This window comes from Numida meleagris, chromosome 2 (assembly GCF_002078875.1).
Source record: "Numida meleagris isolate 19003 breed g44 Domestic line chromosome 2, NumMel1.0, whole genome shotgun sequence".
NCBI lineage: Eukaryota > Metazoa > Chordata > Aves > Galliformes > Numididae > Numida > Numida meleagris.
Genome location: NC_034410.1, coordinates 2379117 through 2400981, shown reverse-complemented (window position 1 = coordinate 2400981; position 21865 = coordinate 2379117). Strand labels below are relative to the sequence as shown.

General features: G+C 43.3%; 1 protein-coding gene across 10 annotated transcripts in view; it reads left to right on the top strand.

Moving 5' to 3' along the window:
- The window catches only part of ALS2CL (ALS2 C-terminal like), a 65107-nt gene that overhangs the window by 41062 nt on the left and 2180 nt on the right, over positions 1-21865 (top strand). For all 10 annotated transcript variants that reach the window (XM_021388720.1, XM_021388718.1, XM_021388715.1 and 7 more), the window contains exons 4-24: positions 890-955; positions 1272-1437; positions 1887-2015; positions 2325-2444; positions 4166-4242; positions 4637-4703; positions 5275-5471; positions 8794-8859; positions 9446-9544; positions 10577-10735; positions 11031-11142; positions 12654-12731; positions 14201-14328; positions 15102-15275; positions 15841-15934; positions 16503-16660; positions 18112-18180; positions 18980-19153; positions 19499-19541; positions 19882-19943; positions 20870-21019. In XM_021388720.1, the coding sequence (XP_021244395.1) occupies positions 890-955; positions 1272-1437; positions 1887-2015; positions 2325-2444; positions 4166-4242; positions 4637-4703; positions 5275-5471; positions 8794-8859; positions 9446-9544; positions 10577-10735; positions 11031-11142; positions 12654-12731; positions 14201-14328; positions 15102-15275; positions 15841-15934; positions 16503-16660; positions 18112-18180; positions 18980-19153; positions 19499-19541; positions 19882-19943; positions 20870-21019 (2388 nt within the window). The remainder of the gene's footprint in view (positions 1-889; positions 956-1271; positions 1438-1886; positions 2016-2324; positions 2445-4165; positions 4243-4636; positions 4704-5274; positions 5472-8793; positions 8860-9445; positions 9545-10576; positions 10736-11030; positions 11143-12653; positions 12732-14200; positions 14329-15101; positions 15276-15840; positions 15935-16502; positions 16661-18111; positions 18181-18979; positions 19154-19498; positions 19542-19881; positions 19944-20869; positions 21020-21865) is intronic.

Genomic DNA, 21865 nt, shown 5'->3' with positions numbered 1-21865 from the left:
TGGACAGCATCATTTTGGAAAGCTGTGTGCAATAAACTCTGCCTTTATGTGAATGGTGTTTGGAGCAGTGTATGTTCACTTGGAAGCAGATTAAGAAAATTAAAATTGATTTGTCTTAAAAAGGCACATAGGAAATGAAAACTTGTGTTGAGGTTTCAGCTGACACAAAGGAGGAGCTCATCTGAAAATGTCTTTTCCTCTCATTTTGAAATTAAATCTGTTTTTGGGTGCTGGTTCCTGCCCACCTCAGCTGACTCACTCTATGCAGCCTTAATCCTATGATGTCTCATTGTTTTTTGGAGTGGTACAGGAGTAAGCAAAAGCTCCACTTAGGGGTTGGAAAATCAGCAATAAATACATGCTCCCGAAAATGTAATAAATGATAATTAATCTGGACAGAATACCCAACTTGTCTGAAATCACTCATGGAAGAAAACCTGGTGTTTGCTAACAAAAAATATCACTCGATCTCCCTCTAGTGAGAGAGGAAATACATTGATGTAGACACTTGGACTTGAATTTACCATCAGTAAATCGTGTATTTTTACTTCAAGCAGCAGAAATTCATACATCTGAAGCTGACAGCCTAAGCTTAGCCTTTGTAGGTTTGTTCTGTAGGGCTGTTGCACGACTTCTGCTTATGCTAAAAGCCAAGACTTAGGAAGTTTAAAACAATACTAGTGCAGAAGTCAAGGAAGGAGTTACACCAAGGAGCTGGCACAGGGGACAAAGGGGAGAAAGCCAAAGTGAAGAGGTACATAGTTATATCTCTCTGCCTGCCTTGGAAAGGTGGATCTGATATTGGATTTTCAGGTGAGCTTCTTCCTTCGGTCACTTAAACCTCATTGCTAATGTTTACCTCTAACTCTGTGTTTTCCCTTGCTAACAGGTATTTTGTCACTTTTGCCAACTATGTTGTAGTCCATGGCTTTGAACATGCCACGAAGAGCAAAAGGTCAGTGTGCTCAAAAATGCTCATTTAAGAATGGTAGGTGTTGAAATGTTTCCTCTGTGGATATCCCTGCGTCTGTTTGCAGCTATGCATAGCTCAAAGATTCTGGGGAGTGGAATCCAGTAAATTTGGGAATTTGGGTAAGGAGAGGGACCTGAGAAAGGATTCTGTGGGAATCTGGCAGGGAATTGACAATGTCTGGAGAAAGCAGTGGAAGAGTCTCATGGAAAACAGCAGTTCAAAGGATGAGTGATGAGCACGAGAGGATTTACAAAAAAAACTAGTTAGTGAACCTTTCTCTTCATATGCCACCTTGCAGCGAAGCCTGGAAGCACCATAAGACAGTGCTGAAACAATTCCTCACAGACTTCACCTCTGAGACCTCCATGTCATTGGCCTTGTACACTGTCCTTCACAAACCTATCCAGGACCACGTCGAGCAATATATACTGCTCCTTACCAAGCTGAATGAGGTTCTCAAAGAGGTAGGAAGTGTTCATGTGATGTTACTTTGCTGGCTTATGTTAAGAATTTACGTAGAGATTGTGAGGCTTTGTGGTGGTGGGAGAGAATCCAAAGGAGGCTGGGAGGAAGATGATTTCCAGTGGACAGCCACAGTGGTGGTAAAAAGCATTGGTGGGGCAGGGTCTACCTGAAGGTCTCTAAGCAATGGGCAGTGAGCCCTGCAGCATAGTTCAAGCTACTCATCATAGAGAAGAGCTGCTAAGTGGCCTAAGGTCTCACACTTCTGCGGGTGGCAGGGATAATGTTAGATTTGGGAGGCTTTCCTTGCAAGAGGGTTTGGAGGATTAACTTTCATTCATCCTTTGAATTCAGAGCTGCTGAGTTTTTCTTCTGTAGCTGTAGCCTAGAGAGTAAGTGCTGTGCACACCCATGCCTGAAGCATCATTCAAGCCCTGCCTTCCTTTATCAGGGCTCTGAGAAGGAGATTGTTACCAGCGCTGTCAAGGAATATGTGAAGCTGAAGGCCTTCATTAGCCAAGTCCTGGATGAAGCTTGTTTTACCAAGACCTTATGGAAATCTTTGGGCTACAAATTCACGGTGAGTCACATATACCTAGTGTGGTTTGATGGGGTGCTCCTTTAGGGGTCTTACACTTCTGTTTATCCATGGAGGAAATTTGATCTAAATCGTGCATTTGGGGCTTGGTTTGGAAGCCAGCAGGGCAGGACAGCGTGGAAGCCCTGAAGAAGTCTTATGGTCACTAGCTCTGTGGGAATTGAACCCTGTGTCTAGTTCTACTATCAGCTGGCATCTGCAAAAGCTGTTGGCTTGACTTGCCTGTCCTCTTGCAAATCGTTTCCTGATGCTTTTGGTCTACAACCTTGATCTTTGTGGTTCTTTTTGCAGGACATGCTGTGTGTTCCTGAAAGGAGGCTGCTGGAAGATAGCAGAAATCTCCCCATCTCTGCCAGTACAAATCGATCAGACCGAATCTTGCTCTTTGATGATGTCCTTGTGCTAATTCAGGTGAATTTTCCAACCCTGAAGGGAGATTGGAAGAACAGTACAGACGAATGACACCGAAATTTATGTTCCTGTAGTACTGAAACTGCAGCTGGACTTGCTGTTCTCAAAACCCTGTCGCAGATCCATGCACCTGGGGTTTGCACTAGATAGTAAGAGAAAAAAGCCTAGTGAAATAGGAATAGAAGAGCATCTACATGTCTTTTTTCCTAGTAAATGTGTACTATCCAGCTACCACAGGTAGCTCAGAGGTCCTGATGGATCCAAGATCTTGCACTGTAAATGCTTGTACATAGGACTAAATACGATGTTTCATGATCCACTCTGCTGGTGGCGTGGGAGTAGAAGTTGTAGGTGTTCTTGGGGCTATCTCAGGGATTTAGGGCTAGAGTGTGAAGCAGACAGGGAGTGTCTTGGATGAACACGTAGCATTTGTTCAAAGCTGTTCTGCAGCGTGTGAAGTCCAGCTTTGCTTGCTCTGACTGACAGCACCTGTAATCTAGCTTGGCTCTCCATGTGCACCTCTCTGTGCTTGCTCTTTAGTAACGTGTCAGTGCCTCAGGTGTCTAAACACAGCTGCCATGTGAGCTGATACATCTTCACACGAGTCCCTGTGATAACGCTGAGCAGCCCTACACAGCTCGGTTGTCAGGGTCTAGGCCTGAGGAAATGGAATGGCAATTACCTCATTCAACTTTACATTGTAGATTTCAGAGGTCATAGGACTGAGCAAATCCTTCCCCCCCCCCCCGCTGCCCCAGGCTCCCTTTATAGTCAGGGGAGAGAAACGCATGCTCTCTGGGTGTGGTTCATCTGACCTGTTTTAGATGCCAAAATTAGGATGAGTTGAATCATGCCCTCAATTCTATTAACTAGAATGAGAGCTGAGGGTAGCCATCTAACATGGAGGTATTGCATTGTAGACATCTCTCCTCAGTCAGCGGTTCCCTCCCACTATGTCTCATCTGCTGCTATGACTGTTATCAAGGCATGTGGAGACATAACTGAACTGGGACTGAACTGGTTGTCTTGGGCTGCTAGCTGGGGACTGCAGGTGAGGGCTCTGGTGCTGGGAATCGGAACCTTCTTTTCTATCCAAATCTGGTAGATACATCCATGATTAATTCATGGCAACTCCACAATGCTGATACCCAACCTTGTTCAACTACATCCTGACAGAATGCAGCTCTATCATGTAGGCACCTGGACTTCAGACACTGAAGGGAGATGGAATATTAAACACGGTCTTCACCTAATATTTCAACTATTTCTTCTGTTCAGTGTGCTCTCAGTTAAAACATTGACTCCACGGATGTCCTTGTAGGCTATATGTGGCTGTGTCACCTGGTATCTATATCCTAGACAGATCATAAGCGAAACTAGAGCTGACTATGTGGCAGGAATGGTTTGGGAATGCCATCATATGATAGGGAAGAAACTCTTGTAGAGCTAAGTACCTAGAAGGTGCCTTGTAACAGAAGGTTTGTTACTGTCAGTGGTAGCCATGGCCTTCTGGACCACCACTGGAAAGTGATAAGCTAATAACTGTCTTCCATCTCGTACGTTCTTTCAGTCTCCAAAGTTTGTCATTGTAATGTCAGATAGATACGTGGACTGTAAAGGAGGGTATTCATTGTGTTGCCAATCTTGCCCTCCTGTTCAATGCATTGACATGGCAAGGGCAAAGTGTATATCAACATAATGTCTTCTTCCTTTTGTTCCAGGGAAACAGCTTTCAGAGCTTTGATCTGAAGCTTGTGTGGGTAGATGAAACCTGCAGGGAGAAATCAGCTCCGGGACCGTAAGTGGAAAATTCTCCTCTGGGAAATGTGCGTGGGGAAAGTTTTCAACTTAATTGCTTGATTGTGGAAATGAGAGGATGGTTTGAAGTTTTCTATCAGCTTCTTTCCACCTAGTGGGGTTGCTCCTGGGCCACAGGCAATGGCAGCGCTTCTCAGATGGGATCACAGTAGCTTGGACTTGCACTGCTTGCGTTTTGCTGACATCTTGAAATCAATTAGTAATAAAATGGTTTTGGCTGCAGACATAGAGAACAAAAGATGAGTTTGATAGTTGATTACCCCTTCAGAAAGAAAAATTGGCTGCAAAAACAGCATTAGCTTCTGAGGAGAAATGAGCTTCTGTTTGACTGAAACATGTTTTTCATAGTCCCTGAAATGTCTTTTGCTTCACAGGTACGGACTCCGCATTATAACCCCGGAGGAAACATTCGTTCTCACTGCCAAAGACCCACAGATGAAGGTTAGCAGTGGTCAGGGCCTTTCTGTTCCACCTGAAAATACCATGTACTGAGCCTAGAAATAGGAAAATGGCATAGAGAGAATGGCAGCTCCACAGTGGAATCAAAACGTTGCCTAGAGAGGAAGCTGACATATAGATGATCTTTGAGGTCTCTTCCAACCCAAACCACTCTATGATTCTATACCCTTAAGCAGCATGATTTCAGCTTCTTAATCAGAAGACAGATTAGCAGCTCTACATCTGCTTAAATGTAGCTGAAACCTTTTGTCTGTGATTTTTGTGGCCTTTTTGTTTTTTTCTTTGAGTAACTAAAGCACTGCTGGGTGAAGGAAGGGACTGTCCCCTCTGTATGGCACAGCTCCCCGGGGCAGTGGGCATGGCCCAAGCTGCTGGAGCTCATGGAGTATTGGGATACTGCTCTCAGACACAGGGTTTGGTTTTGGGTGGTGCCAGGAGCTGGACTTAGTGATCTTTGCGAGGTTCTTCCAACTCAGGATGTTCTATGATTCTGTGTCTTGCTGGGAGCCATTTTGTTTTCTTCACTTCAGCACTCCTCTTCCTCTGTTCCTAGGCTGTTTGGCAGTGGAAGCTGAACCAAGCCATCCGACAGGCTTTGAACGGGAAGCGAGATTTCCCCTTGTGGGGTAAAACTGGAGAAGGCACTGAGCCCTCATCCTGCCGCTTCTTCACCTACGTCTTCAAGCTGGAAAGCAAATTCAAAAATGCATCCTATGAGGGTGAATGGCACTGGGGAAAGCCTCATGGCAAGTAAGAAGACTTTATCTGCCCCCTTCCTGGGCAGGAACATGCAAGGATGGCCATGCAAAGATGGCCTCATCATAAAATGTAGAATGACTTAGGTTAGAAGGGACCTTAAAGATCATCTAGTTCCAGCCACCCATCAGATCAGGCTGCCCAGGGCCCCATCCAGTGTGGCCTTGAACACTTCCAGGGATGGGGCATCCACAACGTCCCTGGGCAGCAGTGCCAGGGCCTCACAGCCCTCTGAGTAGACAATTTCTTCCTAACTTCTAATCTGAATCTCCACTGTTTTGGTTTAAAACCGTTCTCCCTTGTCTGATCACTATCTGCCTGCGTAAAATTTGGTCCCCCTCCTGCTTGTTCAAGTTCTGGAAGGCTGTAACGAGGTCTCCCCGGAACCTTCTCTTCTCCAAGCTAAACAAGACCAGCTTCCTTAGCCTTTCTTCATAGCAGAGGTGCTCCAGCCCTCTGATCATCTTTGTGACCCCCCTCTGGACGTGCTCCAATAGCTTTCCATCCTTTTTGTGTTGGGGGCCCCAGGCCTGGGTGCAGTACTCCAGATGGGGCCTTACGAGGGCAGAGTAGAGGAGGACAGTCACCTCCCTCACCCTGCTGGCCACCCCTCTTTTGATATGGCCCAGGATACAGTCACCCTTCTGTGCTGATGTCATGATGTAACACTGATGGATCCAGTGGATGCGCGGCTGGATTTATCGATCATAGAATTGTGGAACTGTTTGAACTGGAAGGGACCTTTAAAGGTCATCTAGTCCAACTCCCCTGCAATGAACAGGGACATCTACAGCTCCATCAGGTTGCTCAGAGCCTGGTCCAGCCTGACCTTGAGCCTCTCCAAGGATGAGGAATAGTCTGTCCCCTTCTTTCTTATATCCCTCCTTTACATACTGAAAAACCGCTATCAGGTCTGCCAGAGCCTTCTCCAGACTGAGTAACCCCACTTCTCTCAGCCTGTTCTCATAAGGGAGGTGTTTCATCCCTTGGATCATTTTTGTGCCCCTCCTCTGGACGTGCTCCAACAAGTCCGTGTCTCTCCTGTGCTGAGGACTCCACAGAAAGGCTGTGGACATGGGATATTCCATCCCATTCTGATTGCCTGGAACATAAACTGTGGGCTGGTGGTCTCCTGGGGTGTGCTGGCTTCTCTGGTTTTTGCCTCACTTGCTTCTGCTGAGAAATCTGGTGTCGAGGACAAATTCAGAGGGCAGCTGAGATACCTATTTGCTTTCTGGGCTTGGTTAAAGCTTGAGCCCTGCCATCTGATCTACTTTATTGTAGACGTCTTGCTAATTACAATAGTTTATGTAGTAAATTGTAGAGGCTGCCCCTAACGTGGTAATGATCACATTGAAGGCACTGCACTGGATTATGCTTCTAATTAGGAGTTAGACTTGAGCTAATGTTTATTACTATAATTTCAGCCTGAGGCATAAAATCTTACCATCATGACAAAGGGGGGGAAAAAACAAGGCAATTAAAAAAATGTTGCTTGCAAGCAAGGGAAAAATTTTTCCTTGTGGTATGAAAATTTATTAAAACATGAGAGCTGCTCACTAACTCCAGCCTAAGTTTAATAATTAGCTTGGCTAAGAAGGAGCAATTTGTGAAAGAAAGGTTAAATGGTACCAACTAAAATCTCTTTGAGGAAGGATAGAGCTGAAGATACCAAAACAGGTTGTTAAGGAAGTTGTATACTTTCTAAATTTGACACAGATGTATTTATTTATTTACACGGTTTGTTTCTATTGAAGTCTTAAGAGTGTAGTGACTTGGTTTGAAAGAGCCGTAAAATAATCAGGATTTCTGGAATCAAAAGCCTGATCTTGAATCTTTTCTGGAACAGCTACTGCCTTGCTTCAAATCAGCATTAAATAGGTGTTCGGAGTAGAGCTATGCCTGAGGCAGTCCTTTACATAATCTCCACCTTACCCAGCACCTGCATTCCCAATGGAGATTAGAAAACCACTGTGGGCAGACACAGAGAGACAAGCACTCTCCTTGCCCTTTGCCTCTTAATGTCTTAGGGTTGGAGAAGTGTTGTGAAGAAGGAATATCTCTGTTGCTTCAGATTGAGGAACTTAACTAAGTATCCCAAGAAACATGTGGCAGAATTGAGTGACTTCAAGTCCATTTAATACCTGGGCTTTAAATGGCCTGGTTACTAGTCTTTCCTTCTCACTGCTGAAATTGCTCCTCTATAGGACTTGCTACTAATATAGGGTTACAGAAGATCAAAGCTGGCCTTAATGGCTTGTCTTTCTCTGATGGAGAGACTGACATGGCAAAGCACATGAGCAGAAGGCTGTGGCTGTGCAAATCAAGGCTCTCCAGCAATAATTTCTGCATTCTTTGCCATTCTGTCCCAGTACTTCTGATGCCTTGAAGTGGAGGAAGGAGACTGTCCTGTTGAGAATAGCTTGAACCATCCCCGTGGCTGGAGCTAGCATTCAGTCTGGTTTGCTCTCCTTTTCTTTCATTGTCACTTAGCAAACCAAAAGGAGACGTATTCTAAATGTACGTAAATTGATCTGACCACTTTGCTGTGTGCTAATACCCGAAAAAGTCTGTCTTGTGTAGGTGTTTAGAACAACAACCTTGATGAAAGTCAAGACAATGCGTCATGGCTTTGGTACTGCACCATCTTGTATCGTCTTTGGTTGTAGGCAGATGGCTGTGTCTGGGCTGATGCAAGATTTGAAACAGTGAGTGGGTGTGGGTGGAGGGGGAGACAGGGAGCTGGAGGAAACTCATTCACAGCTTTGCATTATCTGTGCGATAATTTGAGCACACACTGCACTGACTGTTCTAGTCTCATTGTTGCATTGTTATCTCGTGTAATCATTTCTACAACCCCAGCACAAAACAGATGGAAAGATAGGATCCCTTTAGGCCAGTGCTTGTCTCTTTTGTTTTCATAGCGTCTGTTAGAGTGAATTTCTGGGCCATGGTGTCATTAACTTGTCTACAGGGATGTGCCATGCTGTTACTTCAGCTGGCCTAATCACATACTACAATTTAATTACAAGAGGATCGTGTCCGTCGTCCTAAATGAATGACCCAGCAAGTCTATAAAATGTTTTTGAGACGAGGGAATTTGGAAGAAGATTCTTCCAGCTCATTCTAGGGCATAAAAACCTTATAGTACTAAAACCCTTCAGTACAGTCTGAGGTGCATGAAGGACTTCCCTCTCTCTGTCCTCACTAGAAATGTTTTGATGTTAGCAATCTCTAGGTTGTGCCTTGATAACTTCTGTTCAGCTGTGAATGATGTTGGTGATAACCCTTGTGTAATGCTTGCTTCACACTGCAGGGGGACACTGAAGTGGCGTGATGGACGCAACCATGTTGGAGATTTCAAAGAGGGATTGGAGCATGGGTAAGCCTTAAAAATAAGAAACAAAAACCAACTATTTTGATTGCTTACTTGCTATCAAAGCAAGCTGAGGAATAGTTCCTCCTAGAGAAAAAGGAACACACTGTAAAAGCCCAATTTATTTATCTGAGTTTGGACACTGGCAATAGACAGAGGACCTGTTCAGATGGAGATATCTTCATTTGATTGGATGAATATCACCTTTGATCTCTAAATCTAGATGAAATAGTTCATATAAAAAAAAATTACTTGAAAAGTAATTTTTAAGTATCTTTTAGAATTTCTCTTAAATCCTTTTTTCAAGGGGAAAGAAACCGTACTACTAAATTCAAATATTATTTTCCTAAAACTTTTTGAAAGTAAGACTTTTAGATGTCTTATTTCTAAATGAATTCCCAAATAGACTAGATTCTTAAAAGGGGAAAAAAAGAGTCTCAAGTACTTTGAGTTGAGGTTAAGAAAACATTTCATTAATGTCAAAGGTAAAACTAGCCCCAGCCATGTAAATCTCGTTGGCAAGTTATTAGTTTTTAAACTTCATCCAGTACAACTTGCTGCCACACTGACCTCTACCATATGCACCGTGTAGGTTTGGAATATGCCTCATCCCTCGCCGATCTGAAGACCGGTATGACTGCTACAAGTGCCACTGGTATGAGGGCAAGATGAGAGGCTATGGAATCTGTGAGTAAGTAAAAGCCAAATGTGGACTCTGGGGAAAAAGGAACTCAATGTATGTAATGGGTGAAATGTTCCCACATGGTTATGGAAGGCCCAGTTGCAGTGTAAAACTCAAGATAACTCAGGCCTGAGCGGCTTTTGGTTTTGGCTTTCTTTGCTTTTGCTTTGGAGTTGGTCAGTATGGCTTCTTCATTAGCCCTAAGTCTCCTGAACATTGGAATAGTAAATGCTTCTCCATGAGGTAAAACCATTGTAACTACCCAAGAAAACGTCCTCTGTATTTTATAAGTGAGAATGTCATTGGCATTTGTTCCTGTCATTGCCATCAGCCCTGGACAGATGTGGTGGAGCACAGAGCATTTGCACTCTCTCATCTGACTGTACTGTCTGAACTAAACATTACAGAGAGGACATAAAACAAGGACATAAAACTCCTTATTTAAGAATAAAGCAGTTTATAGCACATGTAGAAGACACTAGGGAATGTAAAGCCAACTGAACAGTGCTGCGCTGCTGTGTAGTGTAAAACATGAAAGCACATTGGCCATTAAGGGTGACAGCCCTGCTCAGCTTAAGTGTTTTCTTTTCTGTAGCAGTGAAGAAAATCTGTTGTTCAGCATGGCTAGAGCTCTGAGAAGCTCTTCTTCCCACAGGGGTGATCCCAGGAGAAAGGGTGGATGGTGGTGTAGAAAGGGGAAGGTAGTTCTGGCTTCCTGCTTGATCAGACCTACTCCCACCCTGGATCTATCAGTAGTCACTGGGACTGGGCTGGCAAGAGGTCAAGGACTGAGCAGCCTCTCCCAACACAATTGCAGGCCTAAGTGGCATGTCCTCAGATAATGTTGAAAGCTGTCTGTGGAGTGATTGAATTGGGTGATGCCTGTTCCTAATAGTGAACCACTACAAGCTCCAGAGCCACCAGTCAAATATGCGCAATATTTAGCAGGCAGATGAGCCCAGTCTACTCATTTTTCTTGGGTTCCTACTCCTATGGTAGCTATCAAATACATGCTGTCTTAGTCTGTACTGCTCCCTGCAGGTATGGGAATGATATGGTCTACAAAGGCTACTTCAAAGACGATGTGCGTCAAGGATTTGGGATACTGGAGAACTTCTCAGCTGAGCATCCATTTAAATACACGGGACAGTGGGAAAATGACAAGAAGAATGGATATGGAGTCTGGGAAGACAAAGACAGGTAAAGGCAGTATGGATCAGAGATGATTTTAGGTGCCTGACAGTATTCTCTATTTGTTGGCATGAGGAAAGCCTCATGTTCTGGCGGGAGATTGAGGATGAAGGGGGAATGTGTTCAACCTCTGCTGTACAGCTTTAACTCCTGGGGAATGTAAGTTGAGTTTATGCAGTAAGTCTGGCTTTTTTGCTTCATGGAGCAGTATGGGATAAACCTAGCCTCTGTACGTGATGCATCGAATTGACTAAAATGTAGTGAATCAAGGAAAAAGCTTATCTTTTTTTCTCTTGCTTTTCAGAGGGGAGAGATACATAGGGACATGGCTTGATGACCACAAACATGGACAAGGCATTGTAGTCACTCAGTCAGGTGTCTGCTACCAAAGGACATTTCATGCTGATAAAATGGTGGTGAGTATCCATTTTCAGTGGACTATCTAGGTAATGTGACATGGAATTCCTCCATCAAGGACTAGAGTAAGATTTCACTTTGTAATTAATCTCTGAGGGAGAACAGAAGGCAAGGAAAATTAAGCATTGATATTTTACTACAATAGCATTTTTCAAGAACAAAGCCTAGATAAAGTCATCTGTTTCTTATCACCTTCATGAAGTACAGATAGGAATGGAAAGTGAGGCTCTCACTTCTTGCTCATTCAAAGACACTTGTAGGTTTAGCCTTTCAGCTGTTCATCAGGTCACAGTTATAGAACAGAACTCACATGTCAAATGCTGTGCTGGTAAATACGATATTGTGTCTGTCTTGGAGATTATTAAGTCTTTACCTTGCCAGTGTGAGCGTACCTATGTTAAGCTGTCTTTCTAGTTCATTGAAAGTTAGATGTTGGTGTGAGGAACTGGCATGGGAGAGCTGGCTTGGAAATAAAAGCATTTTTTCTCATGAAAAATGCGCACTTACTGAAAAAAGCAAACAACCCCCCTCCCCTCACACCAAATTAGGACAAAATGTTTAGCATGGAAACTGTTGGAAGGGCTTTCCATTAACGTTCCATCTGTGGGGAACCAAAATAAGGCTGTCTTTTGGACTACCAGCTGCCAAAGGCTCCTTTAACTTCACAAGGCTTCCGAGTGGGGAGCAATCGCTTCAGTTTTCCTAGTGGAAAATTGGTAGGGCCAAAAAGCTTCCCCTGGAAACCTTTTGTTTTTGCCAAAAAGGGCACTTTCCATCAAGAAAACCTATTCCAGTGGAAAAAGTGTTGCTTTAAAAAAAAATGACCACATTTTCTGGCTGGTGTGGGTATGTATAAACCTCCGGGCTCAGACCTTGGGCCAAGCCCCAGTGAGAAGTATCTTACCCCTTTGGCGTAAATTATCCTGTGTCTGTTCTGCGTCTTTGTGTTCTTTCCCTGAAATGCATGCTACTGTAAGCAACCGTGGGAGCTGGGAGGCAATGGAGCGAGTCATTTTATGAGCGCTTAGGAGAAGCTTATTAATGCCCTGTTGACTGCACAGCAAAGGACAAAGCTAATCCTACATGGCAGCTGCCTTCCTCTTTTCTCTTAATGTGCTTGCAAAGAATGACACAGCTGGCTAGAGTCACCGGAAGGTCATAGGACTTGGAGGACCATGAGTTCATCCATATCACCATTCTTGGTGACCACTCTTGGAGCAGTAAACTGCCTTTCATTCCTTTCTCTAAGGGAAATAATTGTAGTAGTACTGCCATTTAAAACCACCTGGCTACTCAGTACATCTCCTCCAAGCTGTGATGCCTAGCGGGCTGTCTGTAGACCACCTCTTTGCTTTTCTCTTTAACATTGCAAATGACTTTTTGGGCTTTCAAAAAGGTTCTCAGAATCTGCAGCCCATAAATGAGTTTGAGCCAGTGGCCATTTCTAGATTAACTGTAGTAAGCATGAACTTTAGTGTCATGAATTCACGGCTTTTGCTTTTAAATGAAGGGTTCTGGGATTCTGCTCTTGGAAGATGACTCAGTCTACGAAGGAAACTTCACGCAAGATCTAACATTTGTTGGAAAGGTGAGCGCATATTTTCTGGAGGGAGAGGGTATGAACTTTGAGGAATCCATCAGCTTTATAGAAAGCCAGGAACTATGGAAAGGCTGAGAGGAAATAAGACTTTATTGTGTTTTTTAAATTTTGTTATATCTTGTTTTGTTTCTCCTGTTATCTGTCTCATTCACACAATGGAACCTGCAGCAGGGAGATTCCGAGCACTGTGGGGCTAGGGGCTTTGGGCATTGTATTGTTTGTAATTTGAGGGTTTGTTTTTTAGTTGTAACTTGTTGGAGACTTCTGGCTGCATTTCACAGTTGCAATTAGGATGTTGTATTCTTAGGACAAATGTTTTAGCATTTACAGTGGTTTGGGAGCGCAGGAAATGATGCGGAGAACAAAACGGAATTATAGAACCAGTGTTATGCTAACATAACCAGGGTGTTAACATAGCTGAAGGATCTTGGAAGTTTGATTTTACAATCTGGCCACTGCACTGACGCGTTCAACGTTATTCAGTTGATCTTTAACTGAAATATCCAGTCCAAGTGTTCACTAAATGCCTTATTGCAGGGAAAACTAGTCCTCCAGCTTGTTACAGAAATGTATGGCAAGTCTGACGGGAAGTGTGTGGTCAGATCAGACTGAGCTGACGTTAACAACTGATGAGTGATGGTAACAACTGCAAATCATCCCCATCATTTACTGACTTGTTATGGGAGGAAGCGTTTGTCGTAATCATCTTCAGCCAGAGGTGCTGGGGCGAATTTTGCGGAGACTGATGGTAGTGTTTAAATGCAGCTTCCTCCAGAAGTAATGTTTAGTTTGAGTGGTTAGCTTCGAAAAATCTGCTCATTATTTGGAGATAGAACGCCTCCTGCTATTAGCAGTAAGGATTTCAGGTTTGCCTTGGAAGACAGATTTGTTTCAATATTGTTTGACTTTGAATTTGGTTTAATTAAATCCTTTTGAGTTTGAATCAAGCTATTGCACGTCTTCTCCTGTATTGGCCCAGAAGAATTTAAGGTTTTTCTTGGTAGCAGCAAATGTTTTGAAAGCTTTTATTGGTGACTATCTTATGTTTCCCTCTATCTGTGAGGCCAAACTTGCTTGTGGTTTTAACAAGCAGTGGAAAAATAGAGGAGAAATTTCAGTTTCGTGTCTTTCAAGCCAGAAAATGTTATAACTTAAAGATACTGGCTACTTGTGGTCAAGTATAATACAAAAGTCTTACTCTGTGATTGTGGTGGTCTTCCCCCTCCACAGTCCTACGTGTGTCACTCAGTATCAGAGATGTGTTTACTCCAATGGTCACTACCTTAATGATACTACTGCTTTGGATGCAAAAAATGTACACATCAGTGTTGGAAGTTGTTCTTAGTCACCGTTTCAGGAGCTGGCTCTGTGGAAAAGAGAATCTGAGATCTTGGTCCAGCTTGTTTCCTCTTGCTAATGAGATCTTGGCACAGTAATCCCATATTTCTCTGTTGCAGGGAAAGCTGTCATTTGCCAATGGCTTTATTCTGGAGGGAACCTTTACTAACAAATCGGGCCAAGGCCTTCAGACGCAAGGTATCCTGAATACATCGAACGAGCAGCTGGATGAGAGAATAACCAAAGCGTGAGCAAAACCAGCTGATTTCTTGGGTTGTGGCTTGTATTTTGACATCACCTGTAAGAGTCCTGGATCAGTCCCTGCAGGGATGAAGGCAGTCCTTGCCTGAAAAAGCTGGTCTGAAACCTAGTGTTTATACAGGGAGAGGAGGAGGAGAGGAGAGTACAACTTATCATTAATCTTAATGTCATGTGGGAAACAGAAAACAGATGTTCAGTCCCTGTCCTCCCACCGGCCACCCATACTCCCATCCTTAATCTGGAGAGAGTTCAGGAAGTGATTTGTTCATGCGTGCACACACTGGCACAGGCACTGACAGGTCTGAAGCTATACAGGCAAAGCTAGGTTGCTGAAATATATTGCCTGCTCCTTTTCTGACCCTCTGTGCTCCTATCTGAATATTTCTGGTTGATACTTCAAAGAGAGGAAAGCAAAGAAGGTAGCAAAGGAAGGAGGTAGCAAAGTCTCTCTATCTTTAGAAATACCCCTGAGTGGAGCAGAAACCCTGTGATCAATTAATCAACAAAGTTTCAAATTACTGATGTTCCATGCACCACAAATTATTTTCTCTTAGCCCAAAGTATCTCATTTGCCAGGATAACAGACTGAAGTTGTTTTGTCTGAATCACCAGCTAGGCACTAGTGATCTTCTCTGCTCCCATAGTTCTTGCGTTGATATCTGATTCTGGAGAACTTTCCATATTTAAAAAGTGAAGTCTGAAATGATTGCACCCTTCCTCAAAAAAAAAAAAAACCTAATGCCATGTCATGTTGTGCAGTCAGCTGGGCCTCAAGGAGTTCCCGGTAGAGAAGAGGTGGAAGGGAATCTATGACCAGTTCCTGGAGTTCATCCATTCTGGCTGCAAAGAAGAAATGGAGGAGTCTTTCACAGGATTCCACATACAAACAAGCAAGGAGCTTCGGAAATCTCAGGAGTACCTCTTCTGCCAAAGGTACAAGTGCTGCATACCATCAAAATGGAGGTGCCATTTGTGTAGGCAGAGCAGTGGTTTATGTTTGTCTGACTTGCACTGAAGCTATGAAACCAAGCATTATCCTGCTATTCCTGTCCATGAAACATTCCTTTCTTGGAGGGGGATGACTTTTAATTCTAAACTTAATATTGTGCTGTTGAGGCTGATTCTTAGATGTGAAAATTCAAATGGAATTCTTTTGATTAAATGTAAGCATCTGCATATGAGCCAGTCATTTCTGGCTCCTCTTCTAGTTGAGGGAGACCCAGCTGTGATCTTCAGCATACTCAGGCTGAACTCCTTTACTCTGAAGGTGTCTCAAAAAGCTCAGATGAACACGTGCAGGTTGTAACTCAGGCTGGCTGTAAGGGGAGCTGAAGATGATGAATTTAGGTAACTGCAGCTTCTATATGTAGGTGGGGCAATTTCATTTGAAAGATTAAAGTAGAATTCCTTTTGTTCTATTGCTCCCTTGGTGTCCCGCCTGCAAAACCAATTGGGATTTGGCTTACATGGTTTTCCTTCCTCACCTCTGTATTTTCAGGGGGACTGAGGATGTTTCCTGGAAAACAGAAGATATTCTTGAGGAGCTTGTCCAGCACCATGAACAGGGGTCACTACAGAGCTATTTAGAGAAGGTAAGGTTTAAAAAGACTTGTGTCTGTCCACCAAATACAAACACAAGTCATAGCAACTCCTATGTGCTAACAGAAAGCAGCACCAATATAGTCAGAGACTTCAAGAATCTTGTCTAAAATGTGTGTGAATATCTATGTTTGTGGAGAAGAGGGTTTTCTTCCATGCTTTGTCTATATTCATTCTGTATGCAGCTGTACAGGTCAGGAAAGTGGTGGTAAAGCTTTATTCTTGGTTCTCAAACAGTGTCAGGAAATAAGCAGTTGCTGGAAGTGATTAATTCACTTCTGTGAATTCTTGTTTTTCACTCAGCCAGGCTTACCTTGAAGCCTTTACCCATTTTTGCATATCACAGCAAAGATCATCACAGCAGCGAGTTCTGCTAAGTACATTTATTTCTGATAATGGAAGGAGAATGGGGTTTTGGCAGTTAAAATAGACCAGACTTATAATCTGTCTCTCCAGGTTTGTTCTCCTTTGCTGACAAAGGAAAGCTGGGTTGCCTTTCATTATTCTCCTCTACTGATGGTAAAGGCTGACTTGTAAAACTTAATTTTCCTCTATCATCAGGCATTGAAGTCTTCTCTGCACCCACTGGGAAAGCTGCTGAAGGCCTTGACAATAGCTTTTCAGGCAACTTATTCTGGGATTGGGGCCAACAGACACTTGCTGACTATGGCACAAGAGGAAGTCAAGTACTATGCAAAGAAAATATGGGAGTTTTACCAGTAAGTAGAGAAGTCGAGACATTTCCAATGGGTATACGAAGTAGACCATTGGGATAATTCCTTTGTGTCAGGATGGTTTTATTTCACATTGCGTTTTTTGGGAGCCTTGCTTCAAAACAGTGTTAGATAAAGAGACACTTGCATTAACTAAGCTCTTATGGACCTTGGAAGTGTGTTGCATCCATTGCTTAGTACACAAACCGTGGGGTATGGCTTTAATGTGATTAAACATCATTGAGATATGGCTTCTTAATGAGCTCTTACTCATAATATACTTCACTTAGATAAGCACAAATATGAACAAGACAAGAAGCAAGGGTAGGGAGGTGTAACAAAGCATGCAAGCAGTGGTACTCAATATCTATATTTGAGTGAAAAATGATTCCAGCTTAACGTGCCTCAACTCAACAGGAGTTAAGAACATGCAGTGTAAGCACGTCAGTGAAGTTTGGCTGGTATGGGTAGTAACTCCAAACAGAGGTTGTTCAGTCATGTGCTTGTGCCCATGGGTACATGAGGACAGGATCAAAGGTATGAATGGGGCCTTGTTGCTGCTTGAATATCTTTTTAGCTCTGCCTCTAACTACACTTGGGTAAGATATTGCCTTAAAACAGCTAGGCTGGATAAAAGCTCTTTTGTTATCAGTGTAGCCTTGAGTACTTGAGGAAGGCTGCCAGCACGAGTTACTTGTCCTAGAGGACTATGATGGGAACAAGTTGGATTTGACTCAGTTCCTCTGTTATGTGTCTGTGTTGTGAAATGGAGTAGTAGAGGGAAACTGTGTTCATGAACAGTACAGCAGGGCTGATGACCTTAGTGTTGGTTTACGTGAACCTTCTCATGAGTTTCTGAGCTCAATGCATACCTTGGAAAGCTTCGTTCATAACTCAGGACCTTTCAGGTGCATTGTGGGAGGTAGAACCTCCTTGCTCTGCTGTGCACCTGGCTAAGGTTTCTACAGTGATACTTCTATGCCAAAAACAGGCAACATCTCCTCAGACCTTTTTTTTGTTATTAGGCAGTTTTGGCTTGGAAATATCAAGATAAGCCCAAACTACTGTTTCAGAGTAGAATATGATCATATTCTTGTGCTCATAGATGGATTAGAGAACTTGCTGGTGTGACAGGTCATGAAGCCTCACCTCTCTTAAATGGGAATATAAACAGATGGTGCTCAATGAAGACTAATTAGGATTTCTGGAGTGATTGCCCTAGTCTTCAGAAGTTATATTTTAAAGCACTTCTTCATTTCTGGCAACTTCTGCTGGTAATGGCTGATAATGAACCTTGAATTTTGATACTTAGTCTGCTAATAGAGGGTGGCTCCTGGAGCCAGAAATCATTCTATAAAGCTCTATTAAACAGGTTTCAATGTAGAAGAAAAAAAGAGTGACTACAGGCACAAACTATGTCTTCAGAGAAATAGAGCTTGGTTCTGTTTATGTTATAGGGGTTTGCTCCATCTGGCACTGGAACAGAAAGGTCAACTGCCTGTGAAATGCGTGGATGGAGAGATAAGGTATGTGACACCATGCATTTTTTTTAACCTTAGGCTGCTTGAACCTATGAGGTGTCTTCTAAAATGCAGTAAGGGCTAATGTGATTGCATTTGTGCATTTGACTCAGGCCTACTTCTCACATTTTTCTAAGAGTGCAAAGCTTTCAGTGATTTGCAGGAGAGCAACTTCTCCTAATTGTGTTCTGTAGCAGAATAAAGGTGTGGGGATTTGGCGGTGCATGGAACGCAGCCTTGCAAGATAACTCACATCAGCTACTGTGCAGGAGCACAGATGTATGCAAGACAGCAGCCCCAGAACTACCACATGCTTTGCATTAGCTCAGGAGCTTGCTTGTTGCAGGGATGGAGACTTTTCGATGCCATCACTGAGAAAAAGGCAGGTTTGGAAATAGGGAGCATGGTGCAGGAAACGTGGCAGAAAAGGCAGAAGATACAACTTTCTTAGAATAGGAAGCTAGGAATAATTGTGGGAGACTCAAGTGTAGGGTTTTTCGGGGTGGGTAGAGGCTTTTTTTTTTTTTAGCTATCTGAACTTGGTCTGGATTTCTTTTCACTGTAATCTGCAGACATCCCTGTGTGGGATGGGTGAATTCAAGGGGTTGAGGGAATGGTAAGCAGCAGGAAAAAGGCTTTATCTATTAAATTTAGTCTTTCTTCCTTACAAAATAAAAGTGCTCTGCAGATTTTACAGTCTTAACAGTTGTTTCTTATGTTGGCTCCTGTGTAGCTGCATAGCTCTTGGTCATATCAAGATTATAGACTTCACTATAGGACTCAGCTTTTCTTTTCTCTGCTGTAGCAATCAGAAGGCATACAGTGTGGTCCTTCCATTGATCTTGCCCTGCTTCTACCCTGAGCTTTTCATGCTCTACATGCTCTATCATGAAAGGGAAGATGACCTCTACTGTCAAGGGATTGTGGACCTAAGTCTATTTCCTGACATCAAGCTGCTAGAGTTTCTGGATGTACAGAAGTAAGTGACCTTTTTTACTACAGGATATCAGCTGGGAAGCTAACAGCCAGAGCAAACTCTGATGACACAAAAGGAATGAATGTATATGTTAGTTCCTTGATCCATTGTTAGCTTTAGCACTGAAGTCTTTCCTAGGCTGCCATCTGTAAGTAAAATCAACCCTACATTCGGGTCAACGAGTCTGAGCTATTATTTTTTCCTGTAGCCGTGTGGCTAGAGTAGAAAACGCAACATATTGCACCTGTAAGACTTCCAGTGGAGAGATATTAACAGTGAAGACTAACTGAGGATGGAGTTGAGATACAGGAGCCTTCTAAACCTTTTATTTCTGTAATCTTATTTCAGACACCTTTGGCCTCTGAAAGACCTCACCTTGACAACCAACCAGGTAAGAAGTAGCCCTAAAAGCTAAATTTGGCACGTTATTGAGATAGTGTGGAGCCACATGTTGGTGCCAGCCAATGAGGGAGCTTCACCTAAGTAAGCACAGAGGCCCTGCACTGCACTCAGAAATCATAGCGACCTGACGTGTGAGGATTTAGTTATGATTTACAATGACTGCATGTGAATAGCCCTGGATGGGAATATGTGTTCTGCATAGGATTGCTTTGTAGTGTTCTGCTCGGTGGCTTTTTCATCTGAGTTGGAACACACTGAAATGTCTACGGTTCCACTTGGCTCTTGGAGAGATGCTCTGACAGAGGCACAACTCTTTGTCTCTTTTGCAGAGGCGGTCCCTGATCAAAGACAAGTGTTTTCTATCTGCCACAGAGTGTTTGCAGAAGTTGATGTAAGTCACCATCTTCAACTTCTCACTCTCTTTCTTTCTTCTGTAGAAATTCTCTTTCCCCCAGAATGTCAGTACGTTATTTGAAGTGTTTAAACACAATCCTTCCTTGGGAAATATCTCCACTTAATTTTGCTGAGACATTCTGACATGAAGTCTGGCTTTGATGAAAAGGAGTTTGCTCATGTGAATGTGCTTAGCCGATTGGGTCTGGCTATGACTGCCAGGTCATGATAGAACCTCATGCTCTGGGCACACGGATGGAGCTATGTGCGGGATATCCTGCCAGTATGGTGTTCCAAGATGTTAAAGTTAGAAAAGCAGAGTTTGATTTAAGAAGCTCTGCTTGATTTATTGGCTTTTGGGCCAGTCTAGGGAATAGTAACAAGTGGGAATGAAGATGAAATGGAACAGGAAAATCTTGAGAATGACATCAGATGGAAGTTCTCAGATCCCTATGTATTCTAGCCCTGGTGAGAGCCTTGCCATGAAAGCCATGGTGACTTGGCTTTCACTGGGGAAAACAGCACAGTCAGCATATACCTTTTCAGGATGTGGTGGGCAACCTTATAGATGTTACCTGCATTATTCCCTTGCAAGAGCAGTTTTCTTGGTAGGGCTGCCCAAAGAGATTCACTCCACACCCTGAAGTTTTACTTGAGTGACTCAGGTAAAATGAAAGGTGGCATTAGGGGCTCATTCATGACTTGGGAAGACTCAAGGTCCACCTGGACCCTGTTGATGCCTCCTGGTACCACCTTGTCGACTTTTTTTTTTGGTGCAGCCATTTGAGATGATCAATATACTTCTTTTCGTAGTGTGAAGGTCTGCTTGGTGTCTTTTTTTTTGTTGTTGTTCAAGTGCTACTGCTTTATCTCTCGATCTGTGTAGTGGAAACGTCTTTGACACAGCTCTTTTTGCACTGATAGTACCACAGTGGATCCTCGGGAAAAGCTGTTTATCCTCCAGAAGACATATGAGGAGATAGAGAGCACTGTGTCCCGAGTGGTGGAGAAAGACTACAAGCTCCCCATGGACGACCTCTTGCCCCTGCTGATGTATGTTGTATCACGAGCTAAGTAAGTGGTGCTTTTCACTTCTCAATCCCATGGTTGTGCATTGCCCCACTCAGAGAAAGGGCATCTACGTTTCCAAGCCAAATAACTTCAATGAAAAACCGGGGGGGGGGTTGTCTTTTAATGTGCATTCTGCTGAGATGTATTTGGGTTCTTGTGTCCTACAGTCTGCCAGCTGTGGTCTAGTAGTGTTGGTCATGATATAATATGGTTAGGGACTTCTGGGTGTCCATCTCTTGTCCAAGAGAATGGTTCAGGGCTGTCATGTGAAATGCAGTCTGACTGGCATCCCAGGTTATTATACAAAAAATAGGAATGTGAAGTCTTTGAAGGCCAGTTGTGCAGGCCATCACAGGAATCATCAGCACGCTGGGTTGAGAGAGAGATGAAGGAAGAACAGATCTTCATAAGGAAGAAGACTGATCACCTCCGCTGCAGTGCAAATGTGCAAGAAATGCACTCTGCTTACCTTACTGCCCTTCCTGCAGATGTTAGTCCTATTCAGCTCTTTTTCAAGGGGTTTGAAAGAGCTGTAGAAATGCTGATGGATTAGTGGGTGCTGTATTTTGGGAGTGAACAGATAAGGGTTGACTACGACTTACCCTTATAAACCTATGAGAAATCTCTTCACTTTTCTGTTCTCAGTGGGGCACTGTGGTTCAGTTTGGAGTCTAGGAAGGTCTTGAATACTGACCATCTAGTAATTAGGTTTTTCTCGTTTAGAAATTACTGTAAAGGTAACATTTCTGCCAGAGAGGCTGTGTCTGTGCTGCTTTTCCTGGAACTGCAGGAACCTGCTTACATCCAGTAGAATGAAACTGCACCTTTTTTTATTCTGGCAACTTTGAG